Source organism: Penaeus vannamei, chromosome 6 (assembly GCF_042767895.1).
Source record: "Penaeus vannamei isolate JL-2024 chromosome 6, ASM4276789v1, whole genome shotgun sequence".
NCBI classification, from domain to species: domain Eukaryota; kingdom Metazoa; phylum Arthropoda; class Malacostraca; order Decapoda; family Penaeidae; genus Penaeus; species Penaeus vannamei.
In genome coordinates, this window is record NC_091554.1 from 4,842,219 (window position 1) to 4,862,218 (window position 20,000).

The window sequence follows — 20,000 nt, forward strand, 5'->3', positions numbered from 1 at the left end:
CGTCTTATCTTTCACCTTATATTCTGCTTATCCTTACGTTTCATATGTTTGCACTTATGCGACGTCTCCGTTGTCAATCAAAATTGTTCTCTTTCTTATATACATTTCTGTACAATAACAATAACAGCAGTAATGATAACAATATCTAAAAAGAACCAACAACAATAATAATAATTATAAAAATAAAGATAACCAACAACAATAATAACAATAATAAAAAATAAGAATAACACCACCAACAACAATAACAATAATAATAATAATAATAAATAATAGGGATAACACCAACAAAAATAACTAATAATAATAATAATAAAAAATAAGGATAACACCAACAACAATAATAACAACAATAATAAAAATAATAATAAGTATAACCCCATACCACCAAACAGCAATAACAATAACACCATACTCTCTCTCGCCACGCCATACATCACATCATTATTGAAGGTAATGCACTGCTCCACACACACACACACGGAGATAATGCACAGGTCTGCCCACGTGACCCCGCCGTCGACCGCTATTATTGATGGTCGTCGCGCCAGGGTACAATGAGCAAAGGGGATGCAACGTTACATTATTTCTTCGGTCAAAAGCTAGAGCTGTTGTTTGTCTTCTCGCGAGGACATTGTTCGTCTTGTACGAGGAACGGGAGGAGGAGGAGGAGGAGGAGGAGGAGGAGGAGGAGGAGGAGGAGGAGGAGGAGGAGAGACTGAGGGTGGGGCTAGGAGGAGGAGGGAGAGAAAGGAGGAGGGAGAGAAACTAGAGGGGGAGAAAGAAGGAGAAGAGAGAGAGAAAGGAGAGAAAGGAAGAGGGACAGGGGGAGAAAGAGGGAGAAGAGAGAAAGAAAGGAGAGGGGGAGAAAGGAGAAAAGAGAGAAGAGAGAGAAAAGGAGAAAAAGGAGAGGGGAAGAAAAAAGGAGAGGAGAGAGAGCAAGGAGAGAAAAGAGAGGGGCAGAGAGGAAGAAGGGGGGAAAAGGAGGAGTGGCAGAAGAGGGGAGCGAATGGCGAGGGGGAAGCAGGGAGAGGGAGAGAAAGGGATTAGGAAAGAGAGTGAGGGATGAAGGGAGACGTGGAGAGAGAGAGAGAGAGAGAAACAGAGAGAGAGGAAGAAAGATCAGAGAGGGAAGAGTAGGAAAAAATAGGAAAGAAGAGAAAAAAGAGAGAGAGAAGGAAACAAAAAGAGAAACCCATCATCCCTCGACAACCCAACAAATTCCCCCTTCCCCCCCCCCCAAAAAAAAAAAAAAAAAAAAAAAAATCCCGCCTCCTCTGCACATAACCCCCCCCCCCTCTCCTCCTACCCCCCACCCCCTTTGTACTGTTAGAGATAACAAGAACTATTGACTTGACCTTGGGCGTTAGGGAGGAGGGAAGGGGAGGGGGGGTATGGTTAGGGATGGTAGGGGGTAGGGAGTGGGGTGGGGTGGGGGGGGCGGCGCTCAATACCTACGGGAAAGCGCCTTACCTAGTATGAGTCTGAGTATGATTCCAGAATACCAACTTACCAGAGGACTTGAGGTGCAACGACCCGAACCTAAGAGAGAGTATCCAACATCACAAAATCAGTTCATCCACCATAATATAGCTCAGTGTGTGTGTGTGTGTGGTTTTGTGTGTGTGTGTGGTTTTGAGTGTGTGTGTGTGTGTGTGGTTATGAGTGTGTGTGTGGTTTTGAGTGTGTGTGTGTGTGTGGTTTTAAGTGTGTGTGTGTGTGTGTGTGTGTGTGTGTGTGTGTGTGTGTGTGTGTGTGGTTTTGAGTGTGTGTGTGTGGTTTTGAGTGTGTGTGTGTGTGGTTTTGAGTGTGCGTGTGTGGTTTTGAGTGAATGCGTGTGGTTTTGAGTGAATGTGTGTGTGGTTTTGAGTGAATGTGTGTGTGGTTTTGAGTGTGTGTATGTGCGTGTGCGTGTGCGCGCGTGTGTGTGTTCGTTTACAATGAATAATATCCTGCCGTGTTAGTTCCCCGCACTCTGGTTCCCTCGCACAACAGATCACACTATTCATTGCTTTAATTCACATCGTCAGTTCGCTCAACATTCTGTACACTTGTATTCAGCCATATATATATATATATACATTTACATGTCAATACATATTAATACGAAACTATTCTCTCATATTTCAACAAATTTAGTTCGTGCATAGTGTTTATTTCCTGCAATTTTAATATCTGTGTGTTGTGTGCATGTCCCTCTCATAAGCCTGCTTGTAATCTATATTAATTCGTATTCCAAACTTTGCTTGACAACTTCATCTGCTTCTATATTTACTTTTATATTATATTACTGTTATTATACCTATTTAAACCTATTCCATATTTATATATAGGCCTACATACCTATTCTCTCCTTCCTTTTTTACCTATCAGTACTTTTTAATCGTTTTTTTATCAACAGTTCTCCTTTCTCTCCTATTTGCTTATCTACTACTCTTCCCTACTTTATCAATCAATTCTCGATCTTTGCATCTTAATCCCTCTCATCGCCTCCCCTCCCTATTAGCCCACTCTAAATACCTCCCCCCCCCCTCAGGCCACTCTAAAACCCTCTCCTCCCCACCTCCATCAGCCCACTCTAAATCCCATCCTGCACCCACCTTTCCACCCACCAACCCCCCTCTCCTCTCAAGTCTGCACCCCAACCCCCTCAACTCCCCCTAGCCCCCTCCTTCCCTTCTCTTCAACCCCAAAACCCCTCCCTCTCCTCTCTCCAACCCCAAAACCCCCTCCCTCTCTCTCGAACCCCCCAAATCCCTCCCCACTCTCCAACCCCCAAAACCCCTAACCCCTCCCCTCTCTCCAACCCCAAAACCCAACCTCTCCCCCTCTCTCGAACCCCCCAAACCCCTCCCTCTCCCCACTCTCTACCCCAACCCCCCAAAACCCCCAAAACCCCATCCCCACTAACCCTCTCTCCAACCCCTCCCACCCCATCCCCCACCCACCCACGCGGCTCAACCAATCAGAACTCAAGCCCCCGATCCCGTCCCAACCTATTCTAGTCTCCTCGTTAATAGCAACATAGCCTGGGACTGGTTCTGGGCTCCTCCTCCTCCAAGCACGAGAACTTAACCAGTCATGCAGGTCTCCTAACGTGTTTTTTTTTTTTTTTTTTTTTTTTTTTGTCTTAATTTTTCCTTTTCTTATTATTTTTTTCCCCCTTCAACTTACCACACTCCGCGATCACGTTTTCTCTCGTGTGCGTTTTCTGTGTCTTTCTATTTCTTCGTCTATCTCTATCTGTGCTTATATAATTACTAAGAACATGATCCTGTTCTTTTGAACTTTTCTTCTCATTCTTATTCTTTTTCTCCTCCTTCCATAAGGCGCTTTGTGTTCATCTCTATTCTCTTCATCTTCCTGCTTTACTAAATCCCCTCTCTCCCTTGTTTCTTCATTTTTCTCTTATTCTCACTAACACATCTCAAGATGAAAACGTCACTACATGTCACTGGAGAACCTCTCTCTCTCCCTCTTATCATCCACGTCCTTCTCTTCCCCTCTTCAATCTCATTCGTTATTTCTCTCTTTCTCTTCTCTTTTATTTCCTTCCTTTCAATTCTATTTTTCTTTCTCTCTTGTTTTCCTTCTTATCCGTCTCTTTCTCATCCACGCGCTCTCGTCTCATTTCTATTCACATCACTCCTCCCTCCTCCTTGCATCCTCCGCTCAGCTCGCCGCGCACTCCTCATCCTTATTCGCTCGTCCTTGCTTTGCTTGGCATAATGACAGAGAGGAGGGTGACGTTGAAGATGAGGATGTGAAGGATGAGGAGGAAGAGGATGATTATATGGAAGAGGAGGAAGAGGAGAAAGATGATGAAGAAAAGGAGGAAGAGGAAGAGGAGGGTGAGAAGGAGGAGGAGGAGGAGGGGTGATGTGGAAGATAAGGAGGAAAAGCGAGGGGGGGCTGAGGGCTGAGGGGAAAGAGGAGAGGAAGGAGGAAGGGGAAGAAGAGGAGTGGAAAGAGGAGTAGGAGAAGGAGGAGGAGGGAAAATAAGGAAGTGGAGAGGGAGGAGGGTAAATAAGGAGGTGGAGAGGGAGGAGGGAAGAAGAGGAAGAGGAGGGGGGGGAGAAGGAGAGGGAGGAGGAGGGAAAATGAGGAAGAGGAGAGGGAGGAGGAGGGAAAATGAGGAAGAAGAGAGGGAGAAGGAGGAGGAGATGAAGAGAAAAAAAAATAAAAAAAGGAAGGAGCAGCAGCAGCCGCAGACGACGAGATCGATAAACAGTGGTAGTAATGAGCAAAAAGGTAACACAAAGAAACAAGCGAACAGAAGAAACAACCTCTACTCCTCAAGAGCTAAGCCTAACACTACAAGACCCACGTGACTAACGCAGCTGTCGGAATTAGAGCACCCGTGTTAGAGTTAGATGGTGGTTAGAGCATTAGTTACAGAGTGGTTAGAGCATTAGTGTAGATTTAGAGTGGTTAGAGCACCCGTGTTAGAGGTAGAGAGTGGTAACAGCATTGGTTACAGAGTTATAGAGTGGTTAGAGCATTAGTTACAGAGTTGTTAGAGCACCCGTGTTAGAGTTGGATAGTGGATAGAGCATTAGTTACAGAGTTAGAGAGTGGTTAGAGCACCCGTGTTAGAGTTGGATAGTGGTTAGAGCATTAGTTACAGAGTTATAGAGCGGTTAGAGCTTTAGTTACAGAGTTAGAGAGTGGTTAGAGCATTAGTTAAGAGTTAGATAGTAGTTAGAGCACCTGTGTTAGAGTTAGAGAGTGGTTAGAAAATTAGTTACAGAGTTATAGAGTGGTTAGAGCACCCGTGTTAGAGTTGGACAGTGGTTAGAGCATTAGTTAAGAGTTAGATGTTAGAATTAGAACACACAAGTTAAAAGTGAGATAGGGTGAGTTAGATTTAAACATACGAGCTTGAACACGCGAGTTAAGAGTTTTGATAGTGGTTAGAGCAGCTGTGTTAGAATCAGATAGACAGAGTTAGATCTAAATTCTCGAGTTAGAACACGCGATATTGAGTTGGATAGATGGTGTTACAACAAGCGAGTCTGCAGGAACTAACTCTGGCATTGACTTCAACTGTCAGCCCCAGAAGCGTCTCCGCTTGTCACGACAAAGCCAGTCCACAAAATTACATTCCTTTGGTTTACTAAAGTTATAATTTCAAGGGAATGCGGTTCTCAAACATCGTAGTATTCTATTTTATTTTCTTCTAATTTTGTCTCCCTCTATTTTTGTTGTCGTTTTTATATACCCCGCATTAGTCGTAGCTAATACGGGGTATATTTTTTGCCTTGTACTGTCTTATATTGTCTGATATCTCACCATATATTTTGATTATCCTCATTTTGTCTCCTATTTTTGTTATCGCTTTTATATACACTTTATGCGACGTCGTAAGTTTTTCGTTGCAAAAATGATCTTTAAAGACTTCATTTTGTCTCTATAATTCCCGATCGTACTTACATCTTCCTTCCCTTCCCCACCTCATTCCTCCAACACCATTTCTCCCTCAGAGCTCTATCACCACCATCCAGCACTCAATTCCCGGGTTTCATGTTATCCTCCAGTGGTCGACCTCCATATGTTGCCTTGCTATTCATGTCCATAACGGGATTCCATCGACGGTGTATATGGTCAGTTAGTTATTTGGGGATTCGACTGTTCCTCTCTCTCTCTCCCTTTCGTCATTCTCTCTCTCTTCCTTTCTTTCGTCATTCTTCTCTTTCTTCCTCTCTTTCGTCACTCTCTCTCTCTTCCTTTCATTCGTCATTCTTCTCTCTTCCCCCCCCCCCCTCTCTCTCTCTCTCTCTCTCTCTCTCTCTCTCTCTCTCTCTCTCTCTCTCTCTCTCTCACTCATTCGCTCCTCCTCTGCTCTATTCCTCCCCCTCTCTCTCTCTTACACTTTGCTCTCCCTCCCCCCCCCTCTCTCACAATCTTACTTTCTCTCCTTCTCCCTCGACCTTCTTTTCTTTCCACTAACAAATGTTTCCCTCTCCCTTCTCTTCTCTTTTCCTCTCCTCTCTTTATTTACTCCTCCCTATCCACCCTATCCACCTAGAATCACCCCCCCAATCCCTCATCCCCTACCCTCCACTACCCTCATTCAAATTATCTCCTCTTCTCTCCCCTCCTCCATTCTCTATTCACCTTCTCCCCTCTCCACCCCACTCGCCTACCTAGAGCCCCCACCCCATTCTCTCCCCCACCCGCCTACCTACAGCCCCCCCCCCATTTCCCCCCCACCCGCCTACCTACAGCCCCCCCCACCCGCTTACCAAGAGCCCCCCCACCCACCAACCAAGAGCCACCCCCCCTCCACCTACCTACAGCCCCCACCCCATTATCTCCCCCACCCGCCTACCTACAGCCCCCCCCCGCCTACCTACAGCCCCCACCCCCACCCCATTCTCTCCCCATTCACCCTATTAGGCCTCTGTAGTCCTGTGGCCTGACCGTGAGCATGGCAGCCAGGTCGAGTGTCCTATAAATGAAAATCGAAAATCGAAGAATTTAGCCTCTCGTGTCTATTTTTTCTTTATTTTATTTTTTTTTTCCTTCGCTTTTTGTCGTCTTCTCCTTGTTGTTCACCTGTCTTCGTCTTGTTAACAATTTCTTTTATTGTTGTGTTGTGTGTGTGTGTGTGTGTGTGTGTTTAAATGTGTGTGTGTGTGTGTGTGTGTGTGTGTGTGTGTGTGTGTGTGTGTGTGTGTATGTGTGTGTGTGTGTGCGTGCGTGTGTGTGCAAACATACAAGGCCTAAACAAATAAACAAACAAACAAACAAATACGAAATCCAACTCAGAAGACATGAAGAAATGAAGAAGCCGAGGAAGTGAAGGCAACAAGCACAGCAAAAAGAAAAGAAAAAGAGAACTGAGAGAAAGAAGCAGAGAATCAGAGAGCAAAACAAAAACAAACAGAGGAGACAAGAAAAAGTAAAAAAAAAAAAAAAAAAAAAAAAACGAAAATGAACACCACTTTCGATTAAATCTTTCTCCTTCCTAAATAACGAAACTAAAAATCAGAATTAAGGATGCAAAACGAACTAAAAGCAATATCAAAATTCTAGATCAATAATCTTATCTTAATGACGCTTATCTAATCTAGGTTAACTAGTCAACGCGCGTGATTAATCGATCACATGAACTCTCTACTTTTTATCTAGAGAAAGGGAAATGTAAAGGAACAAGACAGAATTATTGTGATGTTAAAATAACTGAGTGAGAGAGAGAGGGAGAGAGAGAGGGAGAGAGAGAGAGGGGGAGAGAGAGAGAGAGAGAGAGAGAGAGAGAGAGAGAGAGAGAGAGAGAGAGAGAGAGAGAGAGAGAGAGAGAGAGAGAGAGAGAGAGAGAGAGAGAGAGGGGGGGGGGAGAGAGAGAGAGAGGGAGGGAGGGAGGGGGGGAGGGAGGTGAGGAGGAGAGAGGAGGGAGGGGAGGAGGAAAAAGAGGGAGGGAGAAAAGAAGAGAGAGAGAGAGAGAGAGAGAGAGAGAGAGAGAGGGAGGAAGGGGAGGACGAGAGAGAGGGAGAGGGAAAGGGAGAGAGGGAGAGAGAGAGAGAAACTCAGAAAAAGAGGCATAAGTTGAGATAGAGAAGAAGAGAAAGGTATAAACAAGAAACCGAATAAAGAAGGAAAAAAGAAGAGACGAAAAACAGAGAAAAACAAACAAATACATAAATAAGCGTAACCTGCATTTACATACACGTTCTCGAGGAAACCCGTCCATACGTATTTACATACTATTTACGTACATGAAATTTTATCACACATCCCTGACACCTACACGACAATAACACACTTATCAACATGTTCCATACTACTAATAGCGATAACGTCATAGAAACAATGTAAAAAAAAAAATCCACCTCTTTGCAGATAATTCACGAAATGTCATTATGACTTTGCAATTTCCATCGCCAAGTTCCCGTCCAGCCAGGATGTTGCAGCACCAAGTTGAAGGACAATAAATTCGCTCATTTAAACTTTCGCCGCCAACTGAAGCATCCATTCCATAAGATTAATATGAAAGGATCCATCCGCATGGATTCTTCTCATCCTCCTCCTCCTCCTCCAAGTCGTCGCTGAAGTTTAAAGACAAGAGAAGAAAGAAAAGGAAAAAAATAAAAGTTACGGGTCGCGCGGATTTCAACATTTTCTTTAGTTACCCGTCCGTCCGCTTCCCGTTTTCTATTCCAAGCACAAGGGGGCGCAATACCCGACGTTTCGGATGATGAAATTCAAGGCCATCCAGTCGTGTTGAAGTCACTAATTCTTCGCAATTCACCAGACCGAATTCTAAGGGATTTTACTAAAGCTACGTGTGGTTTCTAAATAATTCATCCATTAGTTTACAAATACCTTCTTTAGTGGAATTATAAGCACATGGCATTTCAATAAAATGGGGAAGATGTTCAAAACACACACAAACACACACACACACACACACACGCACACACACACACACACACATAAAACACACATGGATAATATGCAAGAAAACCTGGGATAAACTCGTGGCCATGTGGCGACTGAAGTGCGTCTTTCGTGTATGCTGATTTTTTCTTCTTCTTTTACTTTTGTTTCTTCTTCCTCTTGTTTTGCTCTCTTCCTTTTCTTCGTCTTACTATTATCATTCTTTTTTTTTGTTTTTCTTTTTTCCTCTCCTCCTATTTCTTTTCCTTTTTCTTCTTCTTCTTTTTTCCTCTACTCCTCCTCCTCCCTTTTCTTCTGCTTCTTCTTTTACTCTTTTCCCCTTTTTTCTTTTTCTAACCTTCATCATCATCACTTCAACGTCTATTCACCAACACGCTTTCCTCCTCTCTCGCTTCAACTACAACCCCGCTTCTATCCTCGCTTCATGAACACACTTCTCTCTCCTCTCGCTTCACCGTAAACCCACTTCACCGTCGATATTTCTTCGATTAATTCTCTATTCACTTCCTCCACCATAACCCCGCTTCAGTCCTTATTCTCGCTTCGCCAACACACTTCTCTCTCTCCCCTCCTCCTTCCTTCCCCACTTCACTGTCTATCTACTCATTCCAGAATTTCTTTTCTCTGTTCTCTAACTTCACCGTAAAACCCGCTTCAGTCTCTCTTCTTTATTCGCCAATATACTTTCTCCTCTTCTAACTTCAGCGCATATCCGCTTCAGTTAGTATTTAACTTCTTAATTACCTCAGTTATTCAATTTCCCTCACCATCAAAAACTGAGGCTAATGTAAAAGTCATGTAATTATTTTTTTCAATTAAAGCCAATAAAAAATTAACGGATTTAATATTGAAGTAAAATATACTCGATTTAAGAGCAAACAAAACACTCATTAGACCCTACATGAATAAAATTAATGATATTTGAAACCAGTAAACACCACTTTCAAAATACACCAAAAATAAAAATAAATACACATACATATAAAACAAAAACAAATTAAAACACCCAAATACATAAAAAAAACAACAGTAACTCCCAAAATAAACCTGAATACAAAAATATATACAAACAAAATAAACCACCCAATTAAATTAAAAACAACAGCCATTCCAAAACAAGTAAACAGCAAACAAAACCAATTTGACTTCCTCTCTTCCTTCAAAGACAAACAAACAGCAAATAAAACCAATCTGACTTCCTCTCTTCCTTCGAAAACAAACAAACAGCAAACAAAACCAATCTGACTTCCTCTCTTCCTTCAAAGACAAACAAACAGAACCAAGACATTGCTTCAACACGTTATACCCGAGGTCGAGGTGGGGTCGGGTGGGGTGGGGTGGGGGGGTGGGGGGGGCGTGAGGATCAACAGGATCCGTCATAGAGCATGTGTAGGATTTCGGACAGGATTTTGATTTTGTTCTCACGTTCCTAGCTGACAAATAGGGAAGAATGACAAGAAAAAAATAAAAAAATAAAAAAAAATAAATAGAAAAAATAAATAAAAAGAAATAAGAAGAAAAAAATAATAAAAAGGGGAAAAAACACTAAATAATATGATATCAATAAGTAAACCTAAATCAAATGACAAAGTAGGAATGACAAGGAAAAAATATAATAATATTACCATGTAAATAACTAAAACAGAAAATTCTCATAAACAAATATAGATAAAAATACAAATAACAACAATAACGAACAAATAAACAATGTACACACACACACACAACGTACATATAAACACACACACCCGCGCACAGGTTTTCACACACCCTGTCACATGCCTGTCAAACCTCCTGTTTCACGCTGTCACAACAACAAGCTTTTTTTTCCCGACCTCGTTCAAATATCACTTTTTTGCTCCAGGGCGCTGCCAAGCCGAGGTTCCTTCGGGCCTTACATAATACCCATCACTTCGAAACACGCATCAAACCTGTTTATAAGAGGTTCGAACGTCTAAATAAACAAGCGGAGAGTTTAAAAGTCCACAAACGCGGCGTGATCCCAAGACGCGGCAGGCACTCGGGACAAAGATGCACTCGCTGGTGACAAACTAAGCCAAGTCGGGAGGAGGAAAGCCGGGCTTGCGCCAGCTGCGAACACACGCATACAAAGCCCTTGCCCGTACCCTCACCCTACCCCCTTCCCCCCCTCTCCCTCTCTCCCACCCGGTATCCCCTCTCTTCCACCAGCTGCTTCTCTCTCTCTCTCTCTCCCTCTCCTTCCCTCCCTGCCTTCCTCCTCCTCTCTCTCTCTCCCTCTCCTTCCCTCCCTCCCACCCAGATTCCCTTTCCCCTACTCCCCCCCCCCCTCTCTCTCTCTCTCTCTCTCTCTCTCTCTCTCTCTCTCTCTCTCTCTCTCTCTCTCTCTCTCCTCTTCCTCCCAGCATCCCTCCCCCCACCCGACCCCGTCACAACAAACGTCACACGCGTCACAACAGCCACTCCGCAGTCTTTCCACGGGCGACGAACACCGCCTTAACGGGAGATAATAGTTCCAACTTCAGGGAAAAGATCTTATGTTTTAAAGAAAGGTCGCAGCACGGAGGTTCACTGTGGAGGCGTCCCGTCCTTCGCAAACGCACCGGGACGAGGGTGTGAGGGCCATGGCGAGATCTGAACCACATGTGCGGGGAATAGTGGATGATGTGCTTCCCCTCCTCCTCCCCCTCCCCCTCCCCCTCCCCCTCCCCCTTCCCTTCCCTTCCCCTCCTCCTCCCCCTCCCCCTCCCCCTCCCCTCCTCCCCCCTCCCGGAGTCTTCGCGTCGTCTCCATCCTATGACCTCCTTCACTTCCTCCTCCGTTGACGACAAAAGAAAAGAAAGAAATGAAGGAAATGGAGTTCGCACTGTGTAACCGAGACAAACAACAATAAACTGATGAACTAACTTCAGATCCGATGACAACGCTCAGAGATCTGGTAGGATTTGATTACATTAAAGTGTTAACAGCAGGAAATAACACACACACAGACCAACACCTTTCAAATTACACACTTTACAGTATGCAAAATGTAACATTAGTTATCTCAAGGAGTACAACTAAGCATATTTTCACAACGTTTGGGGCATTGCTCAAAATGCGAGAAGTTGCACAAGCAATGCCTTACCCAACGCCGCCACAACGCCCTCAATTAAGATCACAGGACACTGATCCTCAAACTAAAAACTAAGACGTGCGTACTTTTTTAAAAACCCAATTTTCCTATTTTTTCCTCCACAAGTTTAAACACGTCTCACTTGTGTTTCGTTATATTGCGAGCGTCAACACACCGCACTTTGCCAACGCCAACACTGAGGTCTTGCATCATTGAGCCTTCCGCTCTTGTATATTCTTTCTTCTTTTTTTCTCTCTTTTTTTGATCGACAGGTAATATCTCTTCAGACAAGGTAATATTTCCACGCTCGTTTACCATAATACGATGGCTCCTTCATCAGTCATTCTACTTTACGTCCCTCGTTCCTTTCCGCGTAAATTTACTCGAGTTAACTACTTCCCCCCCCCTTCCCCTCCGACTTAACTTCTCCCTCCCTCCCCCTCCCCCCTCCCCGAGTTAACGTTCCCCCTCCCCCTCCGACTTAACTTCTCCCTCCCTCCCCCTCCCCCTCCCCGAGTTAACGTTCCCCCTCCCCCTCCCCCTCCGAGTTAACGTTCCCCCTCCCCCTCCCCCTCCGAGTTAACGTTCCCCCTCCCCCTCCCCCTCCGAGTTAACTTCCCCCCCTACCCCCTCCCCCTCCCTGAGTTAACGTTCCCCCTCCCCCTCCCCCTCCGACTTAACTTCTCCCTCCCTCCCCCTCCCCCTCCCCGAGTTAACGTTCCCCCTCCCCCTCCCCCTCCGACTTAACTTCTCCCTCCCTCCCCCTCCCCCTCCCCGAGTTAACGTTCCCCCCCCCTCCCCCTCCGAGTTAACTTCTCCCTCCCTCCCCCTCCCCCTCCCCGAGTTAACGTTCCCCCTCCCCCTCCCCCTCCGAGTTAACTTCCCCCCCTACCCCCTACCCCTCCCCGAGTTAACGCGAAACTTTGACCGTCATCTGAGCTCTTAAGATCATTCCTCTTTAAGGCAGAATTTTCGTAACGGCGAAGACCAGCGTCTTTTGATCCGGGAAGAGAATAATTATAATCTCAAGTACAAGGATGCTCGCCCATTCTTAAGAGCTGGGTACCGGAGGGCTCGTGAATACGTGAAGCTGCGTTGGAGGGGAAAGCGGAACGGGGTGAGAAGTGAATCGGGGAAGAAGGAAAGAGGAGAGTGAGGAGGGAAGAAGGGGGGAGGCGAGTAAAGACGGAGGAAGAGGGTAAAGAGGGTGTGGGAGAGGGAAAGGGGTGAAGAGGAAGAGCGAGAATAAGTAAAGGAGAAGGAGAGAGGTTTAAGAGGAAGAAGGGGAGTGGGCAAAGGAGAGGGAGAGAGGGCAAAGATGAAGAAAAAGAGGGGTCAAAGAGGGGGAAAAACGTGAAGTGGGTAAAGAGGAAGGAGGAGAGGGAAGAAGAGGGTGAGGAGGACACAGCGAAAGAGAGGAAAGTAGAGGGGAGCAGGAGACTAGGGGAAAATGATAAGAATAGAGTCGAAGAAGAGGAAAGAAGAGTTAGGGAGAATAAGAGGAAAGACTTAGGGAGAAGAAGAAAGAAGAATTAGGGAGAAGAAGAGGAAAGAAGAATTAGGGAGAAAAAGAGGAAAGAAAAAATAGGGAGAAGAAGAGGAAAGAAGCATTAGGGAGAAAAAGAGGAAAGAAAAATTAGGGAGAAGAGGATAGTAGATTAAGAGAAGAAGAGAAGCCAAGAGTAAGGGAGGAAGTCGTAAACAAGCACAAGCACAACCACGTGACCAGTCCCAGATCGCCACTTTCTCTATACCCTTACTCTCTTCTACTTCCTCCTCCTCTCCTTCCCTTCTCATCTCCCTCTCCCTCTTTCCCCCTTCCCTAAACGCATTTCCCAATCCTTTCTTCCCATTTAAACCTCTTTCCTCTTCCAGCTTATCCTCTTCCCAAAGTCTTATCCTTCGGTCTCTCCACAATACCTAACCAGGATCCACGCGCTGCATATCCCACATCCACATACCCGTATCCAAATACCCGCCAATCCCGCATACCCCTCATCTAAATACCCGCATATCCCGTATCCAAATACCCGCATCCAAATACCCACCAATCCCGCATACCCCTAATCTAAATACCAGCATATCCCGCATCCACATACCCGCATATCCTACATATTCCGTATCCAAATACCCGCCAATCCCGCATACCCCAAATCTAAATACCCGCATATCCCGCATCCAAACACCCACATATCTCGTATCCAAATACTCGCATATCCCGCACCCAAATACCCGCATATCCCGTATCCAAATACCCGCATATCCCGTATCCAAATACCCGCATATCCCGCATCAAAACATCCACATACCCGTATCCAAATACCCACATACCCGTATCCAAATACCCGCATATCCCGCATCAAAATACCCGTATCCAAAGTCCGTATCATCTGAGAAGCTCGCATTTCTCTCCTCGGCAAATATTGCACAAAGAACGACATGCAATAAGATGCTTTGGGGGGGTCATGCTCCCCCCTCCCCCCCTCCCCTTCACAAGCAGTGAATATTCAGAAGCTACAGATTGAAAGGAATAGATGGATAGAAAAACGATAGAATGATGGAATAAGATAGGTAGAAAGAAAAGGATAGAATGATAAATGTAGAAGGACAGAAAAAATGAGAAAGAAGTAGGTCGATGAACAGACAAAAAAAAAATAAAAATAAATAAATAGAAAGAAAAAAAGAAAGAAAGAAAAAACAACAACTGCAAAGAGCAACAAAAACAAACAAACAAAAAACCTGACGAAACAAAACGAAACCAGACTATCAAAAGAGAGTGAGAGGTCATTAAAAAATCGTTTAAGAGATAGGATCCACACACCACCTCCCTCCCTCAGCCCAAAATTTGACGTCTATATTAATAGCCTGACGCCTCCCCCCCCCCCCCCGGTTCCTAATTCAAACTGGCAGATATCACAACCCAATCCTGTGAATTCCACCTAATTTGCATAAAAGTTATCAATCCTCTATACCACAGTGCAGTATTATTAAGTGTTACTGTACTGTGTCAATAGAGATGAAATATTTACCGTACTGGGAAATTTACACACACACACACACACACACACACACACACACACACACACACACACACACACACATATATATATATATATATATATATATATATATATATATATCCCCACCTAATTTGCATAAAAGATATCACTCCTTCTATATACCACAGTGCAGTATTATTAAGCGTTCCTGTACTGTGCCAATAGCGATGAAATATTTACCGTACTGGGAGATTTATAATATATATCCCCAGCTAATTTGCATAAAAGACAGCACTCCTTCTATATACCACAGAACAGTATTATCAAGCGTTCCTGTACTGTGCCAATAGAGATGAAATATTTAACGTACTGGGATATTTATACATATATATATATCCCTTCCCGCGTTGCATATTCATTAGTACCATTATAGATTCCTATCATAAATCCACACGAAATAAATCCCCACATTGGCTTTGTGTCCTTCGCTAATCCTCTTGGTAAAATATATCATTTGGAATATTAAATAAAATGTCCTGTTCCATCACACTCACTTTGTCATTACTCAAAGATTGATGATGATAATGATGATGATGATGGTGAAGAGGAGGATGAAGATGAAGAGGAGGAAGGAGAAAATTGAGGAAAATGAAGAAAAAGAAAGAGGAATGAGAATAATGATAAGAGGAAGACGAAGAATAAGACGAAAGTAGGAAGAGAAGATAAAAAGAAAGAAGAATAAGAATAACAAAAGGGGGAAGAATAAGAATATGACGAAGTGGCAGAAAAAAACGAAAAAAAACGAAGAAGAGAAAATGAGGAAGAGAAGCAGGAAGAAAAAGAAAAAGAAAAAGGAGGAAAAAAGGTCCCCTTCAGCAAAGGACCGCGCGTCTCATACAAAAGACCCCCCCCCCACCTCCGCCCCCTCCCTTCCCTCCTACCTCCTCCCCCTCCCTTTCCCTCCCCTCCTACCTCCGCCTCCCCCACCCACCTCCCTTCCCTCCTACCTCCGCCCCCTCCTCCCCCTCCCTTCCCCTTCCCCGCAACCTCCGCCCCCTCCCTTCCCTCCTACCTCCCCCCAACCTTCCCTTCCCTCCTACCTCCCCCCCAACCTTTCCTCCCCTCCCTTTCCCTCCCCTCCTACCCTCCCCCCCCAACCTTCCCTCCCCTCCTACCCTCCGCCTCCTCCCCCTCCCTTTCCCTTCCCCGTTAAGGCCCAATTTCCAGGGATGAATGACGTGCTTTTGAGATCCTATATTATCCCCCGCTCGGCCATCCCGCCCGACCTTTAAGGCAAGCAGGAAAAGGCGCTGTCCGGTAACCACAATATCAAAAATCCTCCTCGAGTTGCCTTTGGAAATATGACAAATAAATAAATAAATAAAAATAAATAAAAAAATAAATAAAAAAATAAAATACAATAATAAAATGAAAATAAAAAAGAATAAATAACAGCAATAATAATAATAATAATAATAACAGTAATAATAATAATAATAACAGTAATAATAATAATAATAATAATAATAATAATAACAGTAATAATAATAATAATAATAATAATAATAATAATAATAATAATAATAACAGTAATAATAATAATAAAATATAAAAATGTGGTCTCGGAGTTCAGCTGGAGTTTGAGGAGTTCGTATAGACAATGGAGTTTCGGTGACTCATCCATTTTGGATCGTGGATTTCATTAAAAGGGAAGGACAGTCGGGAGTTAAGGATAATGAGAGTGCGTGTTTGTATGTATGAGTGTTATATATATATATATATATATATATATATATATATATATATATATATATATATATATATATATATATACACTAGTACACATTTGCAGTATATATATGCGTACATAGATAAATTTACATGTATGTAAATATGTATATATGCATGTATGTTTGTATACATGTATAACTGTAAATGTTTGTACATGTTTAAATGCTTTTATATTTATACATATTCATATGAATACATCAATGAACATATACACAAATATACAAAATGTCTATCCGTAGATTGGAGAGTTAGACAACGAAACCCGTTGCACTATACCAACACACACCAACAAGACCCCAATAATCTTCGCTACGTTATCATAAAAAAACGATAACAGTTATCACATTCATGACCAGCCTTAACGGGAAATATCCAGCATGGAACACCCGCATATCACATATAAATACATAATCAGCGCGACGCATACAGTAGGCAATACAGCTGTATTTGCAAACCGGCGTATACAAAATTCGTGCACGGGTCACGTGATGAGGTCAATTGGACAAGACTGCCCGAACGATGGCCACTGCAGGTCCACTTCCTGCCTCTCAGACCCAGTAGGTTTGAATTATTTATTCCTTCATTTATTACCTTTTCAGTGGATGTGAAATGAGGAAAAATGGAATGTGTAGACTTTTTGTTTCGAAGCAATTAACGGTAATATTTAGGTTGGATCTGGGTCGTGCCTGTGGGTGTGGAAATGAGAAAGAGTGGTGTCTGAAAGTGAATATTAGCGTGTGTATTTCTTAGTGTCCATTGTACGGTGATTTTCAAATGCAATTATCTTATTCAATTGGGATTTGTGATTTGTGCTAATCACGGTGTTATATCTCCCAAATATGATAGATATATCTGCCGATCTAAAAGCGAAAATGTTAATTCCGTCAATGCTTCATCCTCGGTGTACCTATACCCTTAAAAAATGAATAAATAAAAAACATATAAATAAAAAGAAAAAAATGAAAATAAAATATAAGATCTGTTATATTACCAGGACATATTATAAAAATAAAAACAATATATAAGCCAATATGGGAATACTATCAGCATCATCGTATACTTTTAGAGGTGGTACTCGAATGGCTACAAAGACTGGTCAGACTTTGGATAAAAACAGCGCACAGCAAGCATTTTTTATATGTGCATGCATAAAAATATTAATGTATATATGAACACATACATAATATATATGTATGTATGTATATATATATATATATATATATATATATATATATATATGTATATATATGTATATATATATATATATATATATATATATGCATACATACATAAACGTGTGTGTTTGTGTGCGGTTTGTGTGTGTGTGTGTGTGTGTGTGTGTGTGTGTGTGTGTGTGTGTGTGTGTGTGTGTGTGTGTGTGTGTGTGTGTGTGTGTGTGTGTGTGTGTGTGTGTGTGTGTGTGTGTGTGTGAGCTTAGACTATTTAATATGATTTTCTTGCTAAGTAGGAACTCAGAACAAAGAAAACCGTAAGTCCTTCACAGTAATTTCCCTCACAGTCCCGTAGTGCCTTCCAACCCCCCCCCCCCCCCCCGTCAGTCTACATCACATTACCCAAGGCTACAAGGATACAGAACGCGTACACTGCAATAACACAACACTCTCAAATTTCCCGAGTAGGTTTTCACCATTTCCTTTCCCACTTGGCATCCCACGTCGCTCCAAACAAGACCTCGCTATCCCATAACAACCGTGGTTTCTTAGGGTCACTGCATCTCCGTTATAACGAGGTTTTCTCCCTCGGAGGATAGGACGCACAGAACGCTAGCCAATAGTACCCTACGATTCACATTCTGCTTATCACTGAACGAACACACATCGGTATCGCAATCAGAACACATCTCCGACGGGTAAAAAGGGTTCATCCGAATGATAAAACCAGGGTGACATTGTTCATACAAAGAATTCCATAGAACGAAGCGTCGAGGGAGCGGTCAGTTACACACAACCTCCCTACACACACTCAAACCAGGTACTGTCCGCCGAGAACGAGATTCAGGGAGCACACTCGTGTTTTTTCCCTCCCTTTTTTTAGCTACACATTGGAAAAAAGGTGATCGGTTTTCCTTCAGTTGGTATAGTTTTAATATGATCGGGCATCGGTTATTGAAGAATCTTTGGAATGTAAACACCGTTCTATGTGGTTTTGACAAGATTTTTTCTCATTCGAAGTCGCCGTGCTCTGAGCGACTGAGTTGCCAACGCTTGTATTACTATTTACCTACACTGCCTACCCCGCCAACACACACAAAACGACTTTGTAATTTCCTCAATACCTACCCAAAATAAACAATAAGATGAAGACCTCATACCCACCCTATGATTAATATTGTTGACAGTGCATACGAGAAATGCCTAACATACAAGCGTGTTTGGCAGCTTCCCAGGCCACCACATGCGATGGTTTCCTGTCTTGCTTGTCACTTGCCTATCAAGTTCATCTGGGGAATTAAACTTGATATTTTGTCCTTTCTTTTGCAATTATCGGTTGCTCAGAGTTTTTAAAAATAAGAGAATGTTTTGAAATGAAAATAGTAATATTGCGTAATGGAATTTTTTTTGTTCAGTTACAGTCTAAAAGGTTAGTTTATTACTTAAAATATTTCGCCAATACTCTCATGGGAAAAAAACTTGTTTCTTGTGCTTTTACACAGGGAAAAAAACAACGATTGAATTCACACTTATCATTAGAAAATAAACAATGCAGATTATGAAGTATAATTTTCCTTTACTAAACCATAACACAAAAACCATAAAAAAAACTTTTGTAACATATCTCTTATGGCATACCCCCCCCGCTTCGCAAATAGCATATAATAAGCATGTCCACGTTAACATTCTGCCTAATGCACGGACACATTTAATAAAGCGTCCTGCACAGTTTAATAATCTTAATGCTGTATAATAACTCCCCCACGCTAACTCTGCACGACCGTATATGCAAGCGTGATAAAACGTCATTATTGTTCATGGCAAAATATAAGGTAAATGGCCACAGCTGTCATGTATGGCAATGGAGCGTGGGTGGAACGGCGATACTGCTACACACACACACAGGCACGCACGCACACACACACACACACACATACACACGCACACACACACACACACACAAATACACACACACACACACACACAAATACACACACACAGCACGCAGGGACCAACACACACACACACACACACACACACACACACACACACACACACACACACACACACACACACACACAGCACGCAGGGACCAACACACACACACACACACACACACACACACACACACACACACACACACACACACACACACACACACACACACACACACACACACACACACACACGGCACGCAGGGACACACACACACACACACACACGGATACAGACACACACACGGATACAGACACACACACACACACACACACACACCACAGAACGACAAAATGAGGACAGTGATACAGCATTTTCCCGAGATCCTTGTACACTACAGCAACAAGACGACCATTAGTGCAGAGAATTACACGTAATGACGATAACGACGATAAAAACTCCATCAATGATAAGTCGATGATAAGATAGATATAATAATACCACCATTTCTTATCTATATCAACCCACACATACACATTTATCCACATATACTTCAATATCACCATTCAGCTATCCCCATCCACATAGATATATCCACATAATTCATAT

At 43.1% G+C, this 20,000-nt stretch overlaps 1 protein-coding gene across 6 annotated transcripts in view; it reads right to left on the reverse strand.

The window, feature by feature from the left end:
- The window catches only part of Mctp (multiple C2 domain and transmembrane region protein), a 71,704-nt gene that overhangs the window by 47,919 nt on the left and 3,785 nt on the right, over positions 1-20,000 (reverse strand). For 5 of the 6 annotated variants that reach the window (XM_070122581.1, XM_070122579.1, XM_070122576.1 and 2 more), the window contains exon 1: positions 18,204-18,281. The exons of the other annotated variant lie outside the window; for it this stretch is intronic. In XM_070122581.1, the coding sequence (XP_069978682.1) occupies positions 18,204-18,215 (12 nt within the window). In that variant the 5' untranslated portion in view covers positions 18,216-18,281. Of the gene's footprint in view, positions 1-18,203; positions 18,282-20,000 lie in introns of those variants that run through there. 6 annotated transcript variants of the gene reach the window in all.